Source organism: Camellia sinensis, chromosome 7, assembly GCF_055761805.1.
Source record: "Camellia sinensis isolate YWXY chromosome 7, ASM5576180v1, whole genome shotgun sequence".
In the NCBI taxonomy this organism is placed as follows: Eukaryota; Viridiplantae; Streptophyta; class Magnoliopsida; order Ericales; family Theaceae; genus Camellia; species Camellia sinensis.
The window spans coordinates 86,905,697-86,932,644 of NC_138967.1; the positions used below are offsets into that span (position 1 = coordinate 86,905,697).

Genomic DNA, 26,948 nt, shown 5'->3' on the forward strand with positions numbered 1-26,948 from the left:
AATTTAGATGCATATTTATGATACTCTCTAGTTTGAGTTCTAAGTCATGGATCCATTACAATCAAAAGTACGAGAGTTATTACAATTTTTCAAAACACTTTCTGTGCTATAACATTTGAATTCCAGAGATTATAAATTGCACAATAAACAAAAGCTACATCAACAGCTAACACAACAGTGGTCTATTGAAAAAAAAAAAAAAAAAAAAAAAAAAAAAAAAACCCACATACATTAAACAAGCATAAACAAGGGAAAACAGCAGCACTTTGATGTACTTGTAAACAACACTTCAGCCGGAGCAGATCTTGAGAAAAAAAGATCACCGTGTTGGCAGAATCACGAAATACACATAACAAGATCCAAAGTTATCAATCCATTGAAGAACTAGCTTTTTTCCTACACTTCCTCGCTACTACTTTGATTGTCGTTCTTCAGTATATTAAACCTGCAGAGAGGACATGTAGACCACTTGTCTATGCAGGAGCAGTGAAAAAGATGGCGGCAAGGGAGTTCACGCTGTTCAGTTCAGTCTTCCGTCTTCATAGAGAGAAAGGCAAATGTAAACATTCCTGTGATTCACGAGTCGTAGAGGTGAGCGCGGGTCAGTTGTGGACACGAAACCTCCAATCTGCCATCCAAGAAAATCAATCCACATCCGTCTGCCAATCCGACGGATGTGGATTGAGCGGATTGGAGGATTGACAGATGGATACGAATCGGTTTGGCGGTTTAAAATTTTATAAATTTTCAACATAATTCAACTTGTGCACTTCCTAAAAAAAAAAAAAAAAAAAAAAAAAAAATACAGTCAATGACTTAAAAAAGTCTTACAATCACTGTATGTTTCATCCAAAGAAAGAAAGTTTGAAACTTTAAAATATTACAATCACTGCATGCCTCATCCACATAAAGTATAATAATTTGTGGTTCTTAAAATATAAAAACAATTCAAACCACCAAAATCATGAACAGAGCAGTAGTAAAGATTGTGTGCCTTTGTATTGTTACATCTATATCTGTTTTTAAAAACAAAAATCAACTAGCATATATCATCTTTTTTATTTATTATTTATAGAGTTAGATTTAAAAACCAAAAAATATACATAAATAATACATTAATTTTTTTCAATTCAAAAAATATATTCAAGTTGAAAACTCTTTTTCAACAAAATATAATCAACAAAATATTTAAACTCTTTTTCAATTGAAAACACAAACAAAATATCTAAACAAATTAAAAACACAAAGTTTTACAAATTACTAGGGGTGCTTGCGGTTTGGCGGTTCGGTTGCAGCCAAAAGAACCTCAAATCTGCTATTCGTTCAAAACTAGGTGGATTGAAAAAAATCAATCCGAAACCGTCCGCTCGTCATCATGCATCCATCCAAAATGCGGCGGATCGGTTCTGTTCAGTCAGTTTGGACGGATCGATATATCCGCTGCTCACCCCCAACGAGTTGTGTCAAAGGTTAACCGTTGACTTAGTTCATGGAAAGCTATAAGCTATAACGAAATCTAGCATTAAGCAAGTAAACACACCTACTAACGAGCTTTTTTAATGGGTTTTGTAGACATGTTGGGGCACCTATTAAAAAGCTTAAAAAGATTGTATATTCTGCATAAAAGTGTGCGTCTAATAAAAAATGTACAATACTTTTAAGCCATCCTAACACGTGCCATAAAAACATATGTTAACAAACTTTTTCTTTTTATACATAGCATGCAAATGAAATATTAATGACCCGACAATAAATAGGTCCCAAATTCAGAAATGTTTATTATTTATTTTCAGTGTGATTGAAGATACCAAGGAACACAATTTTACAATGATAATTTGCGCCTCTTTTTTTCTTTTTCTTTTTCCGAAGCAATAAAAGAAAGCCAACAAAAAAAAAAAAAATCTCATAATGATAAGGGCTATTAGTCATCACACTTTGTCTGCACTATCAAATTAGTGTATACGAGCAGTTTGTCCTATTTCAATGATTAGAAAATCAATCTTCATGTCTGAGGATTGGACGCAAGTCATAACCTTCATGAAAATGATGTAGTTGTACAAGGGAATGTGGCAAGTTCTTAAGCATGTTTTTTCAAAACTTTCTTAATTTTCATTTCAAAGTTCATGAAAGAATGTCATGATTGAATCAGGAAACTTACAGCATTTTCTGGGGAAAGAACATGTTCAATTGGTGAATCAGTATTACATTCCGTAATTATTCCTCCAAAAGAATATTGAATCTCCCCATTTTGTTTCTCAAAGTCACCAATCCTCCGGAATTTGTATTTGGGCAGTCGTTCAATATCTTCCTTCGTTGCTCCTTCCTGTTTTCATACAGAAGTTAATGCCAAGTCAAAGAAGAAGCATTCAACATTCAGAGTCAAGGTGATGTCAAATAACGAAACAGACATTTGGCAAAGCAATTCTAAGTACAGCAGACTAGATAGTTGACCATGAACCCTTTTTAACTTAGAGAGAGAGAGAGAGAGAGAGAGAATTAACAACCCAAACTCAGATCTCAGTTCTCATCCAATGCTCCTAGCATGATATCTCCTCTTTAGGAACATAGTACAAGATAGTCAGTGCACTAGTATCTCTAGCAAGTTCCACCTCTATAGTCATAGAAAGAAATTTCTACATTCTGCCGTGTCATTAATGTTACATTTTCTTGCAGACAATGTGCCAATAAATTCCATGATGTCACTCACCCAAAGACATGAGGTGTATTCAAATTGCAAACAAAGTAAGAAGTTTCTGTCCAAACTCAGAAAAAAAAAAAAGAAAAAAGAAGAAAAAAAAAAAAGAACAAGAAAAGTTAGCTACAATACCGAGCTAGAAAGTTAGGATGAAAATGTTACAAGTGATGTGATGGGGTCATCCATCAAATAACTGTTTGAAGAACACTGGATTCAAATCCAAGCTTAAACGTTAAATTTACAATATTTTAAGCCACAGATAATTCTGGTAAGTAGTAGAACATATAGTTCAAAAGTTAGAAGTTCAACATAATTTCAATTATGCTTCGTAGCGGATTTAGTTGATTAATAAAGCAACTATTGGCGTGAGCTGTAAATCTGAAAACCAATAACTATTTTGCAGTTGAAAAATCTAGGCTTAGAAATATAATATATTAAATCTTTCATGGCAATAAATACAAAACCAAAGAGACACTTCTGCAAATTACCTGATCTGCTACTGCATATAATATTGCAATTATACATGGAAGACAGCAGCAAACAGCTATACCAATGACAAATGCCACAGCTACACAGATAACAACAAAGAACACATAAAAGCATGAAATTTACAGATCCATAAGAAACTACAACGAATTAGCCAATAAAAATTGATCAAACATAAAAGCATAAAACTTTTCTCATACTTGATCTACCACGTATCTAATTTAGACCTGATCTAGCAAAAAATAGAATCGAAAAAAGAAGAAAAAAATTATGAAATCAAAGATCTAGAGAACAGATTTGATACCTTGAGGGCCTGAGGAGCAATGTCCCAACCCAAACGCGGTCTCTTTCTGGGACAACGATCCACATGCGTGTGGAAACTCGATCACGCGTTCCATCTCCATGTTTTCATTTTTGTTTTTGCCAGAAATAAATATAAGCACGTATAATCTTTTCTGTAAAAAAAAAAAAAAAGTAAACTGTAAACGTACATGAAATGCGATGAATTTGAACGGTGATTTAGGTTGGAAAACACCATTGTTGAGCCATCTTTCAGGTCGGAAATCTTCTGCATCATCTCCCCAAATGTAAGGCATCCTCTGCCCATGGCATAGGACATGTAGTAAAACACCATCTTCCTTTTTCAGTTTAAATCCATCTGGAAGAATGTCATCTGTTTCCGCGCACCTCCCATCCTTAAAAAGTACAAGTAACAACTGACCAAAATTATAAATCGTTACTATTCTCAAGAATGGGCAAAAGCACCAAGGATATTCACTTACTTGTGACTTCCACCAGTCAAAAGGCCACTTGGCTGAAATATATCACCCTCGAGAGTGACACTTGGGGTGCCAATTTCTCTATTAAAAGCAACCTATGGACTAGTCATTAATGTGGAAATGAGATCAAGCTCAACAAGGTAACAAAAAACACATTTATTCAAAATACGTAGTAGTTTAGACACGTACAAGATGACAAATTAATTTGGCCCAATGCCAAAACTAAGATTTAGCCAAGTTAACACTTTTACAAATCAATAGCATAACCTTAAACCAAAGTGCATATGTTTCTAAGATGTTTGTCAACAAATAAATTCATTCATCAATTCTAACTTCTGAGAAAAAAAATCCAGCACCACATGCTCTTTGATCCTTTTTTGCAGTGTTCTTAGTGAACTACAGTACATTTAAATCAAGACAGAGAATCAACAGTTGCACTCAAATATAACATGACCACAAAACACAGCAGCAGAGCAACAAAAGAAAACATGTCATCTTCAAATGGAAAATATATATTAGAATCATCTATACAAAGGCACCTGAGGGAAAAGGATTACTGAAAAAGACTTACCTCCCTCGCTGCATTAATAGTTTTGCACACAAATGTTGAACCAAATACACATTCCATAGCACTTTGCAACACATATCAACTCTCTTTAAAAACAAAATATAACTAACCCAAGCCAAAGTTCTTTTATCCAACCAAAAACAAAATCGCACGAATGCGAATAAGATTTTGGCCCATTAAGAAAGGCACATGCTAGAAACATTCCAGCACACACAATTGAATTATACCTTCAGTTCCTGATCATATCCAACCAGAGACACAGCCACTTTTGCATTCCCCTTGTCTGACAAACACAAACAAATATGGGAGATACAAAAATGTCATGAAAGCCAAATATACAGACAAACCAATCTACCAGAAGATCAAAAATAGATTGAAAAAATTGAAAAAAGTGAGATTGAAAAACAAAAAGATCAAAGTGAATGAGATTCTATTGAAAAGAGAGCGGACCAAAAATAGCAAGTGAAAAGATAAAAAAAGAGCAAAATTCGAATGAAGAGAGGCCAGATCGAAGATCTAATGGAGCAATAAAGAGAGAGGACCTGAGGGATGGTAGCGACAGGAGAACCAGACCTGAGGAGGAGCTTCAACAGGCACATCCAATGCCATCGCGCTCGAGCTTTTCTTGGAATAGAAAACCCTATCATTTCATCGGTTGGTTTCCTCTTGCTCCGACTTGATCGGTCTCGATCTCGGTCTCGGTCCCAATCCCTATCTCGATCCTGATGATCTTGATCTTTCTTCACTCCTCGGTCTCATAACCCCGTCGATTTGTGCAACTCAACCGAACCATCTTCCTCTGCAAAATCATCAGAATCAAAATCAAGAAAACCAAAAAACCATCAAGAAATTTCAACAAAATCGATGCAGGAATCGATGGAATTAGAATTAGATCTGAACCCCGGTGAATCTATCAAGGAGCATGAGGAGATGGAGAAAACCCTAGATCTAGGATGAAGAGAGAAAACGATAGAGAGAAATGGGGAGAGAAAACAAAATGACGGAAAGAGAAAACACTAGAGAGAAATGACCTTTATAAAGTGAAACATGCGTATCTTTAATTTCACTTTAGTTCTTGCAAAGCGTTTTCCAAAAAAACATTGTCTAAAAAACGTAGTTATAGACAAATTTTGTTGTAGTGTTTGTATTACAAAATTAATGTAAATATTTACATCTCTATGTACATACTATGTTCGTGCTAATCTGGCTATTAATATACAATTAATCTTCGAAAAAAACAAAATATATGTGAATGTTCACAACAAATAACAAACATACAGCTAATTTTCAAATAAATAAAACTCATATAAAAATACAATGTGAATATTCACAATTTACAATTAACATACAACTGTTCTTAAAAAACTACATTCATACCAATGTAAACATTCACACTACAATGTGAAAACATAAAAAAAAATTCAAAAAAGTGAAATTGACTGCTTCGATTGTTCAATGGTAACAAAAATGATTGTTTAACCAATTTGTAATAAAAATAACTAACATACAACTAACTTTCAGAAAAATAAAATTCATACCAAAATATAATGTAAATGTTCATAGTTTACAATTAACATACAATTATCCTTAAAAAAAACTAAACTCATACCAATGTAAACATTCACACTGCAATGTGAAAACAGGAAACAAAATTAAAAAAAGTAAAAAACGCCTATTTCAATTATTCAATGACAATAAAAATGATTGCTCAATCAAAAACCATAGTAACAATCAATATATAACAAATCATCAAACAATATATAAAAAAATCATCAAATATTTCGTATATATTGATGCACCTTTTTAGAAAAAATATGTATATAATCAACTCCAGCATAATACCAGCGAATAAACTACACAATATCAATGACTATACAAACTGACGAAGAGACTATGTTTTATGTATAACAATAGCAAAAAAACGATTGTCCACTGTTGATTTACGATTATCTCTGTTGCGAGTCCATCATCATCTCTATCATTGGTCTACATGTATAACTAACCTTCTCTTCCAAATATTCTTCCATGATAAGACCTTATTGTAAAATAATGGTAAAGATCTTTGATCAAGTGAATTCCTCACATTGAGGCAAATAAAATATTAAGAATAATAGTTTTATATATTTATATACAGTATTATATATATATATATATATATATTACCATATAGAAAGAAAATTATGATTAAATATATTTCATTTATGATATTTATATATATATATATATTACAATAAAAGCTTATAAGGGTAAAATAATCCACATAATACTTCTAATATAGGAAAAAAGACCTATTGAAATTCAAATGTATGGGATTAGGTGGAACACAAGAATACTTTGTGAATTTATTGGGCTATAAAATTTATAAATAAATTTCTCAAGCTCAATACACCCCCCACTTTCAATCCTTTTTATTACAACTTGTAAATTAGTAAAAAACGGCATTAACTATTAAATTTTATATCCATAACTTATGACCCACTTAATCCCAAATATTCTTATAATCCAAAAAGTCTTGTCTAACATCAAAAAATCTCAAATGAAACATATCCACATTTAGAAACGTAAAATGTGTATGTGAATATGATATTTCAAATTGCAAAATCGTAGTTGTCATTTTAGGTCACATTGTCACATTTTGAGAATAACACATTTGACAAAAGTTTAATAAGACAATAAGGCATGCATTAGAATGATTGTCCCATTATCACATTTTAAGAATGACACAATTGGCATTTTAATAATGATGTCTCATTGTCACATTTTAAGAATGACACATTTGGCAAAAGTTCATACCCAACATTTGGAAACTAAACGTAGTATATTTCACCCAAGAATCTCCAAAAAATATAGTGAAATGATCTCACGGTGTACATTTCCAAATTCAATAAGACTGTGATTGTCCACAAAAATTCATAGGACTTTCCAAAACATACTTTTTTGGGATGGGATTTCCGAATAAATTGCCCTTAATAAAACTAAATTTTAAAACAAAAACTCTAAATCTAAAACAAAAAACTTCTCTACCAACCCATGCTACTTGCTACCAGCTCACTTGTTAGTGCGTACTGCCACCACCCCTCCCAACCCATCAACCATTGACACCACCCTCTCCCCCACCTATTGCTGCCATTTGTAACTATTCCATTCCTCTTCCATCACACCCACTACTAGCTCATTGACTCCCTCAAACCCTGTCTCCGCCACCCTTTCCCCAGTCAACTCCCGTCCCGCCATCTTGACACCCTAGCCCCTTCCCGTCACCTCTAATCCCTCTTTTCCTCTGTCAACACCCCATCTTCTATGAAACCCTACAACCACCAAACACCACCACTCTCAACCTATAAACCTTTAGATTTGAATACCCTAGGCCCTCCCCCCTTAAAAGTCTCTCTGTTTGTCTCTCTCATACATGATTTGCAAAGGTAAGTCAATTGGGGTTTCACGATTATGAGAGGAGGGGATAGAGGCCAGCAAGAAAGTTAGTAGGTATCATGGTGATGGAGAAGTGGGCAGCATATATATAGGAGAGGGACTAGGGTGGTCGTTGGAAGTGGTGCTGGTTGTGGGATACGTTGTGTGGGTTAGGGTTTGGAGGGTTAGAGACGTCAAGATATGCAAGGTTAGATGTGAGAGTACTTCGGAAATATAGGGTGAAAAGAGGAAAAAAAATCCAGGCTTTAAATGAGTATGAAAAGGTGGGTGTAAGAAGTTGAATTTGTGGTGTAAACATAGGCTCCCTTTTGGAACATGGCACCAAAAAATGTTGACATCGAACAATTTTTTTCTGTTACTTAGATGGTTTATAATTGACTGTAAACTTCAAACCTCATGTTTTTTTCTTTTTTCTTTTTCAATTTTTTGAAAGGGAAATGCACTATGTAATGTTTATAAATTGAAATATGTGAAAATATTTAAAAACATATAGTAAAAAAATGTATGAAATTATGTCAAATGTGTATTGAAATTTTGAACTTTTTAACATTATTTGGTTTCTAACGAATTGCCAATGGATAGTTATTCACAAGACTCCTTTTCAAATCATAGGATATATATATATATATATATATATTTTGTATGTTCATCCAACCTTGAGGGTTTGTCTTTGGTATTTTGCTCTTAAAAATATGATAGAGGAATATTGGGCCACAAAAATGAAAACATAAACATAATGAAAGAAAATAAAGAAAAAAGAAAAGAAAAGAAAAATGTGCAAATGAAAAAAAAAAATGTTGGTTTTAGGAATCCCAAATATCATGTGTTTCCATCGTTTAATCGAAGTATCTTAAAACTTCTGATATCTCAATGGAATGTTATAATCCTTTCAATCAATGGATCCTTATTTGGTTTCTATTTATTTATTGTTTCTTTTCAAAATTTGGAATTATTAGATGGAAGGTTTAGTGAAGGTGTGAAGGAAGAAGGAATCAAATACTACAACACCTCATAGATTCTTGCCAATGGTTATTGATTCAACCTCAACTCTTTCATAATCTATTTAACAAGTCAAAATGCATATATATATATATATATATGTATTCTTACGTGAAGACATATGTTTGTCCTAAATTATATATGCAGGTATAAAGCCCTTTGTGACTCTTCTTCAATTTGATGTTCCCCAAGCTTTGGAAGATGAGTATGGAGGCTTCTTAAGCTCTCGAATTGTGTAAGTCAATCATGTTAATTTCATCATATGATCAGTCTGTATAACTGCCTATCCAAGACATTTAAAAGTTGTTCATGAATTTTTAAAGAACTTGATGATGTGTGTACAGCTAGAGATTAGTTGTCATTTTTTAGTTATTCATAGTAGTTGTTAATTAGATTAGTTGTATTACTTAATTGTAAATCTTTTCCTGTATTGCCTCATATAGCTATATATACCTCCATATTGGAAAAGAATAAAATAATCTGCTATATTCCAGCATGGTATCAGAGCATTGATCCTAAAACTTTTCCTCTCTTTTTTCTTCTGTGATTTTTACCCTAACATATTATCCGACCAATTCCGATCTGGTCTGAAAAGTCTGCCGCTGCCACTATCGCTGGAAACTGCTTTACGGCCGCTACTATGCAATCTTTCTGCCGATTATTGCTATTCTTCCCATTTACTCTCAACATGGGTGATGAAAACTCTGCTGCTACCCCTTCTCCAACTACTGTGACTTTGCATCAAGACAACTCTACAAATCACCCCAAACAAATTGGATGGCTCAAATTGCTCCACGTGGTCTCAAAGTGTGGAGGTGTATTCACAGGAAGAGGAAAAGTGCAGTATTTAACTGGAAAAAAAACCTAAACCCAATGAAACAGATGCTGCTTACTCTACTTGGTTGGAGGATAATGCCATGGTTAAATCTTAGCTTCTTAATTCAATGACCTCTAATGTTAGGGTTGTGTTTCTTCGTCTCCGTACTACTCATGATGTTTGGGATGCGGTTTCCCAAACCTATTTTGTGGGCAAGGATGATGCTTCACAGATGTATGAACTCCGATGTCGGTCTCACGAGACACACCAGAATGGTAAGTCTGCGGTTGATTACTATGGTGCTCTTCAACTTATTTGGCACGAATTGGACCTTCTGAGTGCAATGAAGTCGGCCACAGATGCTGCCACCCAGAAAAAGAAGATTGAGAAGGATCATTTATATGATTTTTTGGCTGGTCTTGATCCTAGTTTGGACCAGGTTCGGAGGTTCGGAGTGTCCGTAATGCTTTTGCTTTTGTACGCCATGAAGAGCTTTGTCAAACCACTATAAAATCTGACTCTAAAAAAATCTCGTGTTAAGAGCATTTGTTGTTCGCCAGACTGACACAATTACGTGAAGGAAAAGAGAAAAAATAAGGATAAGTAATAAATAAATTTATAGATTTAAATTATGAATTTTTAGTTTTTTTTTTTTTTTTGAAGTTGTGAGTTTCTAACATTAATTGTTCGAATTAGTCAAAAAAATTGTATTTTATTAACGAAAATGTAATTTATTTTTTAAATTTTGACACAAATTTTACAAAACTTCATTGAAGTCCAATTTTTTTTTTAAAAATGTAATTTTTTAATTTGTTATCAAACAAATAATATATATCATAACTCTTTTAGTAATTTATTATAAACGTGACAATCTCTCTCTCTCTCTCAACTATGGCCTTTGATTATATAGAAAATGAAAATAAAATACCACTAAAACAAGTGGGCCTAAAAGATACATTTTAATTCGATAGTTAATAATGTCATCCTCCTGGCTTGTTCACTTGCCAAAAAAAAAAAAATTAGATTAATTTTTCAATTTTTTCCTTATCATTTTTTTTTTATTTTATTTTTATAAATTATGGATGCTGGAAATGATGGTAGAGGTTTTTATTTTTTATTTTTCCACTGTAAATTCTTAGTTTGGAAGCCCTTTTTTCACTTAAAAATGTTGAAAAAGCTCAAAGAATAAGCCTTTTTTTTGGTTCAAAAAAAAAAAAGAGGCTCAAATAAGCCAAATTATTTGGCAATTCAGTTTTTTTTTTTTTTTCCCAACTACATCATCAATAATGATTAATGCCAAAATAATAATGTCACATGCTATGAATATAATGGGTCTACCTGAGCATTGTGAGCTCATTGAATCAGCCACTTACGCTTATCCACTTACTAGATTTCGAACCAACATGATTTTCCTTTGGTTTTTTTGGGATTTTTTTTTTTAAGGTTCTTGATATTAAGATTTTATAGCATAAAGAACCTTTAATATTTTCATAATGACTAAGGTCTCTCAACATCATAGAGAATTTCTCTGGACAAATCATAGAGAAAATTCCAAATTTCTCTGGACCCATCACAGAGAAAATCTTACCAGAGAAATTTCCATCTCTACCCCAGAGAAATTTACTCAACCCCAAAGAAAATCCCCTTCAACCAGAGAAATTTAATTGTGTTGTCTGCAATTTGATGGCTTCAGTGCTTTGGATGCATATTCATAGAGAAAATCTCACCAGAGAGTTTCTCTAGATTCAACCCAGAGAAATTTCCCTCTCCACCCCAGAGAAATTTACTCAACCCCAGAGAAATTCACTTGTGTTATCTGCAGTTTGATGGCTCCAGTGATTTGATCCAACATTATTCTTATATTACAAAAAGAGACTTGATCCAATAACTATATTTATGTCTATATTCATAATGAATTAAACATACAAAGCAATCCTTGGAAATTCTATGGGGTCAAGACCTTGAACATTCAAATTTCTTTGGACTAATTTCTCTGGACTAACATTCAAATTTCTCTGGACTAACATCAAAAACCCTTGAACTTTTTTCAAATTTCTCTGAACTAACATTCAAATTTCTCTAGATCTCTAGACTAACATAAAAAACCCTTGACCATTTCACAAATTTCTTTGTACTAATATTCAAATTTCTCTAGATCAACATTCAAATCCCTCAATCTATCAAGAGAAAATTGAACACCACGGAAAAAATTAAACATGGCAGAGAAAATTAACCAAACCAGAGAAAGGTTTAACAGCAAGGTGGTTTTGTTTTCACTGCCCTAAGATTATAAGAAAGGGTTCCTAATAACAAAATGTTAAATAAGGAAGAATTTCTAGTAGCTTATGATCATAATAAACAAATTGAAAAACTAGCAAGACTGCCTTGTTATTTCTTACATCTTCAATGATATCCTCAATGTTCAAGGTAGGCTCATCCTCAAAATCAACCATTTCACCAAAAGAGATGTCTTTTGTGGAAGCATCATTGAAACTACCACTTGATCTTGGTTTCTTGTGATCACTATTTATAACTGCTAATTGAAAGCTACCTTCTGGAGCATCTGGTGCACATTCTTGGATGGGTGATGGAGCCACGTGAACCACAAAATTCTCTACCTCTAATTGAAAGCTACCTTCGGAGATTGTCGCCGAGCCACGGTGGAAGACCTTCATATGACTGTTCAATCGAAGCAAGAGTGGCCGAGGAGTTCTTGACATAGGGCTTCTTGGATTGATTGAGCTAGATCGACGAAAGAGAGCGAAGAGCAACAAGGAGAGAGAAGAGGTGAGGCGTGAGTCTGAGAGAGAGAGAAGAGAAAGAGAGGGTGAAGGTTTGAAGCCGTGAGGCATATCAAATTTCTCTGTAATACATTAATGTGGGGTTGAGGGACCTTAGACATCATAAAATAATATTGTGAATCTCTTCCATTACTAAAGATGGGAGATGGACCTTAGACTAATTTTATATATTTATAAAATTTTGAAAGTTGTAAACAAAAATTTATTTGATGTTTATTTTTATTTTTTAAAATTGTTAGCAGTTAAGAAAATTTATTAAGCTCTTTAACTTAAAACAAATTAGTTTCACATGTTAAGAAAAATAATTTCTCTCTCTTTAATTCCTTCAAGCCATCTATTCCTCACCACCACCATCGGGCATCACATCTGGCCACTCCAATTGACAGAAATCCCCTCCAAGCACTAATAACCACATCTTGCTGGAAACTACTTTTGGTTGCCTCCTCCTGCCAAAAATCACCTCTAACACTATATCCAGTTGTCAGCAATTACTTTTGATTACTCCCTTATTTTCAAAACAAAATTTAAAACATATATCCAGTTGTCAGCAATTACTTTCGATTACTTCCTTATTTTCAAAACAAAATTTAAAACATATATGCGTATTAAACATTTTTCTTATTTATCAAAAATAAATATAAACATGATTAATTTTTAACTCTAATAAAAGATTCTGTGAAATAAAATCAAATTGTTAGGCCTTAATTGCAAAGAACAAGTTCAAACAATTTAATTAACTTGTCTTTGTCCAACCTCATTGCGTTGGACTTTTCTATTTAGTTTGCTTCCACGAAAGAAACGTATGGGATTTTGGACACACTGATTACTATTTTTAGAGAAATATTATATATGATTGATTATATATATATATATATATATCAATTTTTACATGAATATTAATAATTAATTCTCTTATGTAAATTTAATTATTAATATATATATTTTTTTGGATTCCTAATTATTAAAATATTTAATAAAGATAAAATAATATCTTATTATATAATTTGATAAAAAAATTAAATAATATATAACAATCCTAGTATTTTTAATCATGGCTTAGTTGCAAAGTATTTGAACCCATAACCCTAAAACTGTAATTGTCAATCCTAGACATTTCTTGAAGAATTAATTAATAAGATTAAGTGATCTGATTTGCCACGGCACAACTGATCGGTTGGAAGCCATATCATCTTCCCACCAGCTTCAACTAGGAGCTTAAAATATGTGCTGGGCAAATCACAACGTGGCACCGCACCATTCTGTCACATATATTATAATAAAATTAATGTGTATTTATACAAAAACAATAACCATATGGAATGGAATGTTTATATATCACAAAAATATCACAATAATGTTTATATATCACAATAATGTTGTAGTGACATTTTTTAAAATATCACAAATTATATCATTTGTTATATATATATATATATATATTTATCTTGAATTCTAATTATATTATGAGGATCATGTTAACAACCACCAGCTGACTTGTGGTTGAGACCAAAATTTTCACAACTAATTCATACACCATGGATTTGCTAGACAACCAATAAGATGGTGCACATCCGCCAAATTAGCAAAATTCTGTCCTACATTTACATACACAGTCCCCCATCAATTTTAGATTTTTTGATGAATAAAACAGATTTTGCAATTGAAAATTTTTGAGTAGTTACAAATTTTATAGACAATTTTGGAGGAAAAAAAATGTGATAGACCTAAAAAAATAGTTATGAGTTCTATGTTATATATTTAATCTTTGATTTTGTGTGATTATGGATCCTGTTGGGCAGTGGTACCAAGGAATCATGTGAAGGTTTGAGAAGTGGGAAAGATCTTATAAAGGAAAAAGATTGGTCAACGGTGGTCGATGGTGGCTCTGAGTAGAAAACAACAAAATGGGAAAGAGTTTGACTGCAACATTTCAACGCCATATACAAGCAAGGGATTTTTCTTAATTTTCTTCCCATATTTTTGGGATATTAATTTGTTACGCTAGTTTATAGGATATTTTGTCATATACATGATGACGGACTCGATTACTCAATAAGCACAATTCCAATTTTCCAAATCATATGCTTGCAGATGCTCAATTTCGTCGAAGAGGAACACCAATGGTTTTGGAAACACATAAGGCGATCACTTGGCTTTGCTGCCATACAAGAAGCACATAAGGCGATCACAGAGATGGGTGACAAAGCCTACATAACGCTCGAGCAGAGGTTTGAACATAATAGAAAGCTCACTTAGTACCTAGTGAGCTCACCACCCTCAAATTCAGTTCCAACACTGGAGAAGGCACAACACTACCATCCTCCCGCCCTCAATACTTCCTTAAGAACTCCGTCAAACAAGCAGAAACTAGCCTAGGTATAAATTTTGAGGATAGTTTCACCACCAGTTTTACTGAAGCTGAGAGGATTGGGGAGGATTTCCCACTTTCTATCACCTTTGGGATCAAAAACCTCAAAATGGGGCGCCTCAAGATCAAGTTCAAACAGGAATTAGTATGAATGTCTGGAAAGAATAGGTCTGGCCTTGTAACCTGACAATCTGGGAATATCGCGGACAGGGACCAACAAACCCTCCTCTAGATCAGTGGTGGGATCACAGGAAGGCAAAAGCATCTAAACAGAAATTGTATTTACAAGAAACATCATTTTCATCAATTACAACATTCGCACCCCTAACCATATACAATATAATTGACAAAAGTAATGATCAAGACCAATTCTCCACAATTTATACAATATAAATTGACAAAACTCCATATAAACTGAAAAGAGAAGGAAGTGAGAAATATTACATCAGTTAGGTCACCAACAGATACAAACAACATATAATTAGTTAAACCAAAAAATAGTAATAATTGAAGTCTAACAACAAGAAGAAGCCTGATAGAAGAACACAGACATTACATGGTAATTAGAAAGATATCTGACAAAAGTATTTACCAAGCTGGAAGAGGTTAGAAAGACATTACATGGTGAGAAAGGCTTGAATTTTGGAAGAAAAGAACACAAATCCACATTATATGGTAACTGGGAAAAGTGGAAGGCATGCACTGGGAAACTCGATTCCAAGGTTGTGCGTTGTGTCTTTATTGGTTATTCTACTACTCAGAAGGGTTACAAATGCTATGATCCTCACACTCACAAAGTGTGAGTGTGAGGATTGTTATAGATCAACACGAGTTATCTTTTTTCCTTTCTAGTCAGCGGACTGTTATTTGTGGTGAGGGGGAGCCTGCCATTGGTGGTCGTTTGGATAGGGTTGATCTTATTCTCGACGTCTGAAAGAGCATGCTTTCCTTGTGCCACCAAACCCACCCATCATCAGTCTATTCCTCTATCATCTGTGTGGGCCTTCCGGTGGGCTTTATGAAGAGCATGCACAAGCCCAAGCCCAGCATTAACTTAAATATTATGTTGGACCAAGCCCAGTTCAACGGATTATTAATTGGAGGTCTAAACCACATAAGAAGTGAATGGAAACAGGATGAAGCCCAAATCACAAAATATCAATCACCAGCCCCGCCATCCATTGAGGAAATTGTAGGTCCATTGGGATCAAATAAGCAACTGAATCAAGATGAGGCAGAAATAAAAAAGCACTGCTGAGTAGAAGCCGTGGTGAAGATCAACCGAATAGTGAGTCGAAAAGGAAAAGAAGACCGGGGCAAAAGAAGGCATGGTCAAGGTGAAGAGGCGCAATTTTGAGGGCAGCAGCAGTAGCCCTCTCATCATCAGTGTCACAAACTAGAGATCATAACAGAAGAAGAAAGGACAAAGATGCAAGATGACAAAAATCGTAGGGATATTACAATTTAAGACACTAACATTTTCATGAGATTCATCAATCTATACTTTGATATTACAGTTATTGTTTACAATTTAAGACACGAATAAATTTTTTTATGAGATCACCTTTATTACATGTACTGCTGGTGATGTGGGGAACTGACGTAGTTGTTATTTTTGCAATAAAACTACTAAATCCTTTCAATTTTTTTCCGTCATTATATGCGTTATTGAGAAGATTTAATTACCATTATATCCTTACTGTACTTATAGTTCACTGGCTTTGTCCATGGCCTGGATTTAGGAGATTAAGTGGTATAGGGTGACCCCATTTTAAAGTTGCTGATTTTGATTCAAGATCCTATACCTCCATTTTATAGAATATTTTATCCATATTATCGTATAACTTTTTATTCATATATTTTTATTTTGTTTTAATTATATGACTCTAGTTTGCTGAAGCATTTGAAATACAATTTTCAAAAGGAAAACAAATCGAGGATTCAAACATGTATACTAAGTAGTACGAGTTTGCAACGAGTCACTACAACCTGTATTTACTAAGAGTTGCTTTTCACACGATTGGGTGAAGAAAAACCCTCTCATTGATTCTGAGTATCCTCATTGGCATCTTGGGGTAAGTACATATTTCTATCTTTGCTATTTATCCAAGTAATTCATTCATTTGTCTTTTCATTCAATTTTTTTGTCATTCACTTTGTAGGGATATACTTAATGGCATCATATACTTCACATTTACATTGAGACAACCACATGGAGAAATTTGTGCAAACAATGTCTATTTGGTTAATGGACATGCCAAGTTGGGCAAAGAGCTCTAAATCCTGAGTGGTAGACATTTGGGGATGACATTGACAAGTTCTGCGGCATAGTCAAGTCTCTATTCAAGTCCAAAGGGTCAAAACTTCCCTTTGGTTTGGATCATTTCGTAGATACGTGCAAAAATACAACAAATTTAAAAAGTATAGTATTTCTTTAATTATGATTTTTTAAGTATTGTATAGTGTTTTTATTCCTATTGATTCTCACACTTTTTGTTATACAGGCATTTGATGAATGCAATTAATCATCCGATCATGTTGACGTTAGATGTAAGATGCAAGTATAGGCTAGAATGGTGTTTAACAAGAGAATAGGCAACTAGCCTATACTCGTATCTTGCATCTAAGATCAACAAGATCTGATGATTAATTACATTCATCAAATGCTTGTATAACAAAAAACGTGAGAATCAATATAATAAAAACACTATACAATACTTAAAAAATCATAATTAAAGAAATACTATACTTTCCAAAACAAAGGGAAATTTAGACCATTTGGACTTGAAGAGAGATTTAACCATGCCACAGAATTTGTCAATGTCATCCCCCAATGTCTTCTCGTACCATTCAAGATTTACAGCTTTGCCCAACTTGGCATTTCCATTAACTAAATAGACATTGTTTGCACAAATTTCTCCATGTAGTTGTCTCAATACATCTTAAATATATGATGCCATTAAGTATATCCTTACAGAGTAAATGACCAAAAAAATTTGAATGAAAAGACAAAAAAACAAATGAATGAATTACTTGGATAAATAGAAAAGATGACATAGACATGCACTTACCCCAAGATGTCAATAAAAGACTTACTCAACCTTTCAGGATACTTAGAATCAATGAGAGGGTTTTTCTTCACCCAATCGTGTAGAGTTCCTTCTACCACCTCTGTGAAAACAACAAAACTACTTTGACACTATCCAATTACTCTCAGTAAATACGGGCTGCAGTGACTCGTCGCAAAATCGTACCACCATTGTAAATCTTTTGATTGTGACTCAAGGTGGTACACCACTTTTATACTATTTTGTGTACTTCCAAGGTAACCAATATACATGTTTGAATCCTCAATTTGTTTTCCTTCTGAAAATTGTATTTCAAATGCTTTAGCAAGCTAGTCATATAATAAAAACAAAATATATGGATAAAAAGTTAGCTAGAAGATAATATGGATAAAATATTCTACAAAATGGAGGTATATACTATGGTATCTAGATCAACAGCCATCTTAAATCAAAATCAGTAACTCTAAAATGGGGTAACTCTCTGTAACAGATTAAAATAACAAACCACAATAAATAGTTAACATACTTCTAGTGCTACCACTTAATCTCCTAAATCCAGGCCATTGACAAAGCCAACAAACTATAAGTACAATAAGGATATGAAGGCAATTAAATCTTCTCAATAACGCATACAATGACAAAAAAAATTAAAAGGTTCTGATTCAATAGACCGGCAAAGGATCTAGCAGTTTTATTGCAAAAATAATCACGTCAGTTCCCCACATCACCAACAGTACATGTAGCAGATGTGAACTCATAAAACTAAACTAACAAGTAACAAATTACTCTACCAAACAATAACTATACCACCAAAGTATAGACTAATGAATCCCATGAAAATGTTAGTGTCTTAAATTGTAATATCCCTACAGTTATCATCAGTTTTTCAAACTTGAGTGCACATACGAAGATGAATGCAGCTGCATGAACTTAACTTAGAGAATCAAAGCTAAAAGAATCAATATATAGTAAAGAAACCTGATGCATGATTGCAGGGCTAAGAAGGTCAACTTAACATTCTGCACTGATGTTTCAAGCTAAGATAGTCCAAGTGATCATAGTCTTTATCTCAAGGTCAATTAGAAAAAATGGACACAAGGTCTGGAATTTAGTATTATAATTTAAAACAGTTAAAAGTAAAATATAAATCTCTCTTTCTTAGGTCCACATAGACACAAGTACATACCATATGTATTGATCGTATAGGGGGGAACTATTAGATCACCACTAGTCCCAAAAACTTAAGATGTTAGGAAATGAGCTTAATAATATACATCAAGCTCAAAAGCTTAAGTTGTCTGGAAATGAGCTCAACAATGTATATCAAGCTCTTCAATAGGGACAAGTGACTTTTAGAATGCTGTCATATCAGCATCCATAGAGGAACAAAGGCCATTATATGGTTCCCATTCATCTTAGCACCCTTATCTTCATCATAAATCTTGGAACCCTCTATTTCCAAGCCCCTTAGATTGGGTAAGCTTGGATGCTACCCGGGAAAAGTAAAGGGTTGTTCCAATCCTATTGAACAAAAAGATGTCAAACCTAAGGTAGAAAGCAACAACATTATTCAAAAAGTGATGTAAATCAGAAGATCAAAACCAATTCCTTTGTGTAAAACTCTTTGCCAAAGTAAACCTCAATGGAACACATACACACACAACAAATACATGTATTTCAAATTGAAAATCAACCCATTAAAGAAAAGGAATGCAAAGGGCAAGTCATACAATATCTATTAAAAAAGGAATATCTCCATAAAATAAGAGAAAAGGGGGCAAGTCATATAATATCTGACTACATACATTCTATTCCCTCTCCTCTTACTATTGCAAAGAACCAATTGCAACATTATGCCAAGCTCAGTTGATGAAAAACCATAAGAAAACAAAAGAAATAAAATTCAAACCAATGGCTCAAATTTTCCATTGGCTTTCTTCCTCCGAACTTTCTCAACAACCCTTTTTGTCTCAATATTCAAATTTTATAGTAGATGATGTACTATTATATATCATGTGAGATTATATTGTATCCCATTGTAGTAGATGTACTATTATAGTAGATGTACTATTAATTAAAAAATATGATTGTTAATAATATTTTCCCTTAATTAAAAAATAACAAAATAAGAAGATGCATTTTATAATCCAAATTTTAAAAATAAAATAGTATATATCACCCATCTATTATTTGAAAATTGGTTAATGTTACATAAGATTTGGAGTAATTAAAAAAATTTTGGAGTAATTAAAAAAAAATTTCGTCCAACTTAACTTGAAATAATACTCAGATGGATAAATATTTTCAAAATTTTCAATAATTAATTCTTTATTATAATTTTATCCCTAATATTGATTGGACCTAACTAATAATCCAAGTTGTTTTGTTAATTATTGTAACAATCATATTTAAATAATCATATGTATATGTTTTTTCTCATTAAAAGAAAATGGAAGGAAGGGTGAACAATGCATGGAAACCCTCCTTAGATGTGATCATATAGAAGCCCCCATCAGCAAGAAGCCAAACAAGAGGGACGAGCCCACAAGCACAGGAGATCCGCATGGCCTCCTTCAAGTACTCAACAACGTATTACAACAATATTTTTGTGGCAATTAACAGTTACCTATTGTTACAAAATAGTTTGTCGCAATATGTCCTAATTTAATCTTTATTGCAACAAATTTATTGTGATGAAACTAATTCGTGGCAGTATTTAACTCCCACTGGCTTTAAAACTTCCTACCATGGAATTTGTGAACTATAAGGACAAAATAATTTTCATCACAATAAATTTACTTATTGCGAAAAATTAGTTTCGTAACAATAACCAAATTTTGTTTAGTGCAAAAACAAAGGTTATAAAAGCTTTAGACTAATCAACTGAGTGATAATCAAAATTACTACATCGAATTCTATCTGCCTATACAATTTCTTAGCTGCTAAGTTCGATCAAGTAGAAGATCAAATGGAGTATCTCAACAAATGGCTACAATGTCGGTGGTAGTATTTGTGATTGTATTTGTGTCAAGTGGGTGAGTGAAAATTTTCTTCTTTCTCCCATAATCCTATTCAATGAATTCAATTAAAATTTGATTACTAACTTTGTACACACATTAGATAAGTTAGTATTTAAAACGGCAAATTTGCTGATTACTTCAAGCTAATTAATTACTTTTTTGGCTGATGCATCAAATGTTGATAAAGCAAACAGGTTCATTAATACCTAGGCCGACAAGTTTGGCAGGCTTTTCACTCCACCACAAAGGCGATAACCTAAATGACCACAATTAGCAAAATAATCAACGTTATACACGTCAAAGAAACTATAATTTAATCCGTGAAACCAATAAATTACCTCTTAACAATGAATCAAGCAATTAACTTCATGACGAATGCCTAATTAATTAAAAATTCCAATTGCAATAGTTAGGACCATACCAGTCATGAAGTTGAATGATGAAAGAAAATTCAAAACATTAATAGGTAGGATTTGGATACTGGCTTACAGAATGAACACCAAGCATAAGTGTGTCAGTTTATTAACAAAAAAATAGTGAAGAACAATAATACTTTATCACGTATTCGGTGATATGAAAACAATTTCTTATCGGATTCTTATAATTTTTAATTTCAAAATTAGTGTGTCAGCTTCTTAAAACAATTATTGTTGTTATACTCTCTCTTTCTTATTACTGTGAAGTAGGTGTCCTGCTTCTTTTGTATTTGTACAAATTTTTAGTATTTACTATTTACAAAACCAATAATATAACAAAGAAGCATATGGAACATTCTTTATTGGAAGTCACTGGAACTAATTTTCAACTAGGACATTTGTTAAGTGGGAAAAAAATTTAGCTAGAACCATAAGCGTAATTTTTTTTCTTTATGTATTAACGTTTACTTTGTTGGGCATATATTTGTTGGGTTGAGAAGGCTTCAAATGCCTGTGGCACTAAGCAAAGGAGTGGGAAGCCCTAATGCAATCAAATGGGAAGTATGTCAAGATAGGCACCACGAAACCACAATGTAGACTTTTGTATGACGCATTATTAAATTAGCTCAGATAACTTCAAAGGAAAAAGGTGGTTTTTAATGCTCTATTGTTGTCTTCTTAGTTCTCTGGTTTTTTTTTTTTTTTTTTTAATGTTATAGAGGCGAGGCGAGGCGAGGCAAGGTGGAACATAACCACTCTGTTGCTACTTGCTAGTTACATGTTTCTTTGTTGTGCAATTCTATAACTACATATAAGGAGGAATTGCATGCGAGCCGGAGAGAGAAATACAAATATATACCATCAAGGAGAATGACCAGTTGCTTCTTTCCTGGACCAATCTTTTTTCTCTTTTGATACTCAGACTTCCTCTTTGATATTCTCTCTTCAGTCAGCCATGGAGACAGGGACTCGCAGTAAAAGATTAAAAAAACAATAAAACACACACCCACAAAAGGTGGGATAGGGTTTCCTTCTGCTAAATTCTCGCCCAAAGAGAGGGGTACGGTTTTCCTTCAATTACAACGGAAAAAGGCTTCCACTCATCAAGTTCACCTTTGGGGGGCCTTTCGCATGACCCATTTTGATAATATGATCATTCATTCTTTTGGCCCATTTTGAGAATCTGATTTATTTATTCTTTTGATATTTATATGTAAATTATTCACATACAAAATTTATTTTGTTCGATAATTTTAATCATATTTAATTACTTATCGTTCATTTATTTATTTTTTCTCTAAATAAATGATGAAAATACATAGCTATAATTACCAAATATATCTGATCTTTTTTTAATTAATAGTCTACATACAAGAAATTAGAAGTTGAATGATTCATATCATTGAAATAGACCCCAATGACTTGACTAGATAGTCCAAATCATTTATGAGAATTGGATACAAATCCTTCCCATCATAACCGGCCTTTGTGGTTGTCAATCTATTCTATTATATAAAACCTATGAATAAATTAGTGTAAATTGTCAAAAGAAAAAAAATTCCCAAAGTAATTCTAAACTTGATAATTGTTCCTCTCATATTTAACTACTTCAAATATAAGTGTCATAATTATGAGATCTAATTACTTTAAACAATTGTCATGATACACACGTTATGTGTGTACCCTTAATATTATAATATATAATATAAAGCTTACAATTAAATTAGTGCAGACATGTCATACATATATATATATTAAAAATGCCCACAAGAGTCAGCTATGCTATTATTCAAATTTTTTAAAAATATTTTTTCAACTGCCTGGTAACGCACATGATTTTTTTCAACCACAAATTATGTGCTCTCAGCCTTCTAGTTCTTTATAAAATACTATAGCTTGGAAATTGTTTAGCAAACTCACAACCGTTTTTGAAATTGCAAGATAGATCCTCAATGGCTCAAGTTAAAATAGCTTTGTCAAAATTATTTTTTGGCTTACTACAATGCACAAAACTTATTTTTTTGGTTATACCATTCTAATAGGGACTTGCCATTTTGGCACAACCAAATGCCAAATTCAAATTTGGGTTGTAAATTGTTCTAAATTTGTGTTCAAATTTGGGTTCTAAATTATTCTAAAATTTTGTACAATCTAGAAACTTTCCATATTCAAAAAATTTGAGGGTTCCAAATTAAATTTGGAAAGCTGAATTTCTAGACGGATCTTTATTGAGTTTTTGTAATTTTTATAAATTTATTGTGGTTTGAAAATTTATGGTAGAGTTTTGATTTGTAGAAGTTGTGAAACACAGTTGGAGGTTCAAAAAAACAGCTGACTTTGCCATTTTTTGGCATGGCAAATGGCACACCATTAGTGTAGTGCATTTGTGAAGCCACGTTATTTTTTGGCTTTGGCAAGGCAAATAGAAAAACCATTGGAGTTGCTCTTAGAATCCAAGTTTATACTCAGCTGTGCTAGAAGTGAGGAAAAATATCCGTGGACTTGTAAATTTATTTTGTACACTTTCTAATTTTTCTTTTCTTTTTTTTTTGAAACTGATATTTCAAATTGTGTTTTTAGATTAAGGTGAAATGATTTAGATGTGGTTTGGCAACATTTACATTTTATTATTTTTATTTTACAAAAAATATTAAATATGTTTATGTTTATTTTAGGTAAAAGCGAAAACAAAAAACAAATTTGACGTACATGTTTTAAAAAACTTATTTTGAAAAAAAGTGAAAGAATTGGTCTGCAGGAGGTAGTTGTAGACGGTTGAAGATGATGGCCAGATTTGGTTGTTTGCCTCCGAAGGTGGCGGCCGAAAGTAAGTGCCACTGGTGGGATGTGGTTAGTGGTGGCCAAAAGTGATTGCCAATAGTGAGAGGTCACGGTCGAAAGTGGTTGACGGTCGGAAATAATGGCCGCTCGATCATCTAAAGTGCTAGTTAAAGCTTGTTTCTAAAAAGAAGTGGTGACCGAAGGTGGTTATCACAAGTGGGAGGTGATTGATGACCAAGGGAAGTGGTGGGCGAAGTGGTGGAAATAATGAGTAGTGGGTGATGATTGAAAAGGGTGGGCGAAAGAGGAAGAAATTGGGGGGGAATTAAATTGTGAAACTAGTTTTTTTTGTGTTTAGAAAATTTTTGTAAACAAAAACATAAACCAAACAAATTTTTATTTACAATTTCAAAAATTCTAAACAGCAGAAAGAAAGAAAATCTAAATGGTGTTGGATCACAACTGTGTTTGTTGGCAAGAGCATTTGCACTGAAAACATATTGACATACATCCCTATCTAACTTGGATAAAAAATTTTCAACACGTGATGCTATTTATCGTCAAATTTATTTTATTTTATCATAATTGTCATGTATGATTGAAATATTTTAGAGCAAATTACACTGTTAGTTCTTGAATTTTGTCCACTGTGTCATTTTAGCCCCCACACTTTCAATTGGCTTGATTTTAATCCTTGATTTTTTATATTGTGTCAATCTGGTTCAATTGATAATACTGATTGTGATTTTTGTCAAAAAATGATTACTAAGTTGTTTGAGCTTAATTTACTGAGTTAGATAAATTTATAATTTTACTCTTAAAAGCATGACACGTATTCTTATGTGCACATTTTTCAAAAAAAAATCAATAACAATTATAATCAATTGGATCAAATTGAGACAATATTATAAATTCAGGGCCAAAATCGAGCCAATTGAAATTATAAGGATCAAAATAACATGAGTGTCAAAGACTACCGTTGTAATTTGCCCAATATTTCATAATTGGTCAGAATTATGAAAAAATTTAGCACCAAATTGAATCTTTCAGTTTTGGTGGTTGAAGAATCGAAATAAACCGCATATTACAATTCAATTTTGTTGGTTTTGTCAATTTGGTGTAGAAGAAGGATTCACATGAAATTTTAAAATATTTCATAAAAACTTGTAAAATTCCACATTGGGAATAAATGAAGAAAAATAGTGAAAATGTCTCCCTCTTAGTTTTTATTACAAAAATTGAATTATTAATCACTTAAAAAATAAAATTTTTCAATATAATATTTCAATTGATTCTGTTTATATTAGTGTAAAAAATTTCAAAATCAAAACAGACCACCCAATATGAAAAATAGACATAAAACTAAAATTTTGATCAATTTTGAGCAATCGTTTCGGTTTCATTGATTTTTCTTACACCCCTAATCTTTCAGTTTATATTAATGTAAAAATTTTCAAAATCGAAATAAAATACCAGTATAAAAAAAATGCATCGAAAACTTAAAATTCGGTTGATCTTGAGTGGTCAATTTGGTTTCATCGATTTTTTTTACACCCCTAATCTTTCATGTGACATGGTAAGTTCTACTATTTTTTTAATATGATTTTTTTTACACATGTACATGACTTTTATAGTATAAATACAAGAGGTGAAATGGAGTCGTTGGTAAATAATAGCTCTCTCATTTTATTTCACGTTTTTATATGTAACAATAGTGTGTATGCATAGGATTTATTATATTTATAAAATAATAAAACATACCAGACCATATGAGAAAGCAAATTGTTATTCATACAAAATTTATCACTAAAATGACGTGGCAATGACATTTTTGCAATAAAACGTCATTTAAACAGTAAGGTCCCAATTTATTTAAATGAAGAAACAGATTTGAAACAGTAGAAAATCCAACAAATTCAGAATCAAACCCAAATATCAGAATCAAACCCAATTTATACAATTTTTTTGCCAAATTCACAAATTTCAGAATAAATTTGACAAACCCAAATTCGGTTTCTCTCTTTTTTTTTTTTAATCATTTATCACCAAATCAGTTGATCCAAATGGAGTGAAAAAATCAGATGGATATTATCACAATAAACCAAACCAAAATCAGATGGATGTTCTTTGAAGATCAAAATAAATATCAAAATAAAATAAATGGATGAACAAAAATAGTTGGATGAACAAAAATTAAACCAAAAATCAAAATAAATAATTACGAAAAATCGGAGAGCACAGACCTGAGTTGTTTGAAGATCTGGAGATGCTTGAGTTCTTTGAAGATCCGGTTTGAAGCCATCGCGAGACCTGAGTTTGAAAAATCGCGATCACCTCCACATCAACAAACAGAAAAATAAACAAAAAATCAAAGTGTATATATATATATGATGTGTATATAGACGGAGAGCGAGAGAGAGACAGATGGGAGAGTACAGAGATCGGTGAAGAGAGGGAAGACAGTGCGAGAGTGAGAGAGAGGGAGATCAGTTTGCCGAGAGGGAAGATAGTGCGAGTGTGTGTGTGTGTGAGAGAGAGAGAGAGAGAGAGATCGGTTTGAGGAGAGTGAGAGGGAAGACAGAGTGACTGTGAGAGGGAAGACGCTGTGATGAGAGTGAGAGGAGAGGGTTGGATGATTCTAGAGAATCATCTCAACCATTGAACATTTTAGACGTGGACGGTTGTGATCTACCACTCTGCCGTCAAAACAGCCGTTGT

General features: G+C 32.8%; 1 protein-coding gene across 48 annotated transcripts; it reads right to left on the minus strand.

The window, feature by feature from the left end:
* Positions 1-244: 244 nt before the first annotated feature.
* On the minus strand, positions 245-26,827 carry LOC145789203 (E3 ubiquitin-protein ligase At1g12760-like). Of its 48 annotated transcripts, none has more exons than XM_082878511.1 (11): positions 26,667-26,815; positions 26,474-26,540; positions 21,240-21,289; positions 5,071-5,327; positions 4,756-4,811; positions 3,964-4,041; positions 3,673-3,876; positions 3,486-3,579; positions 3,184-3,263; positions 2,159-2,323; positions 245-569 (listed from the first exon to the last, which is right to left on the minus strand). In XM_082878511.1, the coding sequence occupies exons 7-11, from the start codon at positions 3,775-3,777 to the stop codon at positions 540-542; spliced, it is 474 nt and encodes a 157-aa protein (XP_082734637.1). In that variant the 5' UTR covers positions 3,778-3,876; positions 3,964-4,041; positions 4,756-4,811; positions 5,071-5,327; positions 21,240-21,289; positions 26,474-26,540; positions 26,667-26,815; the 3' UTR covers positions 245-539. The 48 variants fall into 48 exon arrangements, 47 of the variants coding, with proteins under 47 accessions (XP_082734637.1, XP_082734635.1, XP_082734599.1 ...); XM_082878509.1 differs by having other exon boundaries at positions 3,964-4,062; positions 26,667-26,804; XM_082878473.1 differs by having other exon boundaries at positions 3,486-3,876; positions 3,964-4,062; positions 26,653-26,827.
* Positions 26,828-26,948: the final 121 nt, after the last annotated feature.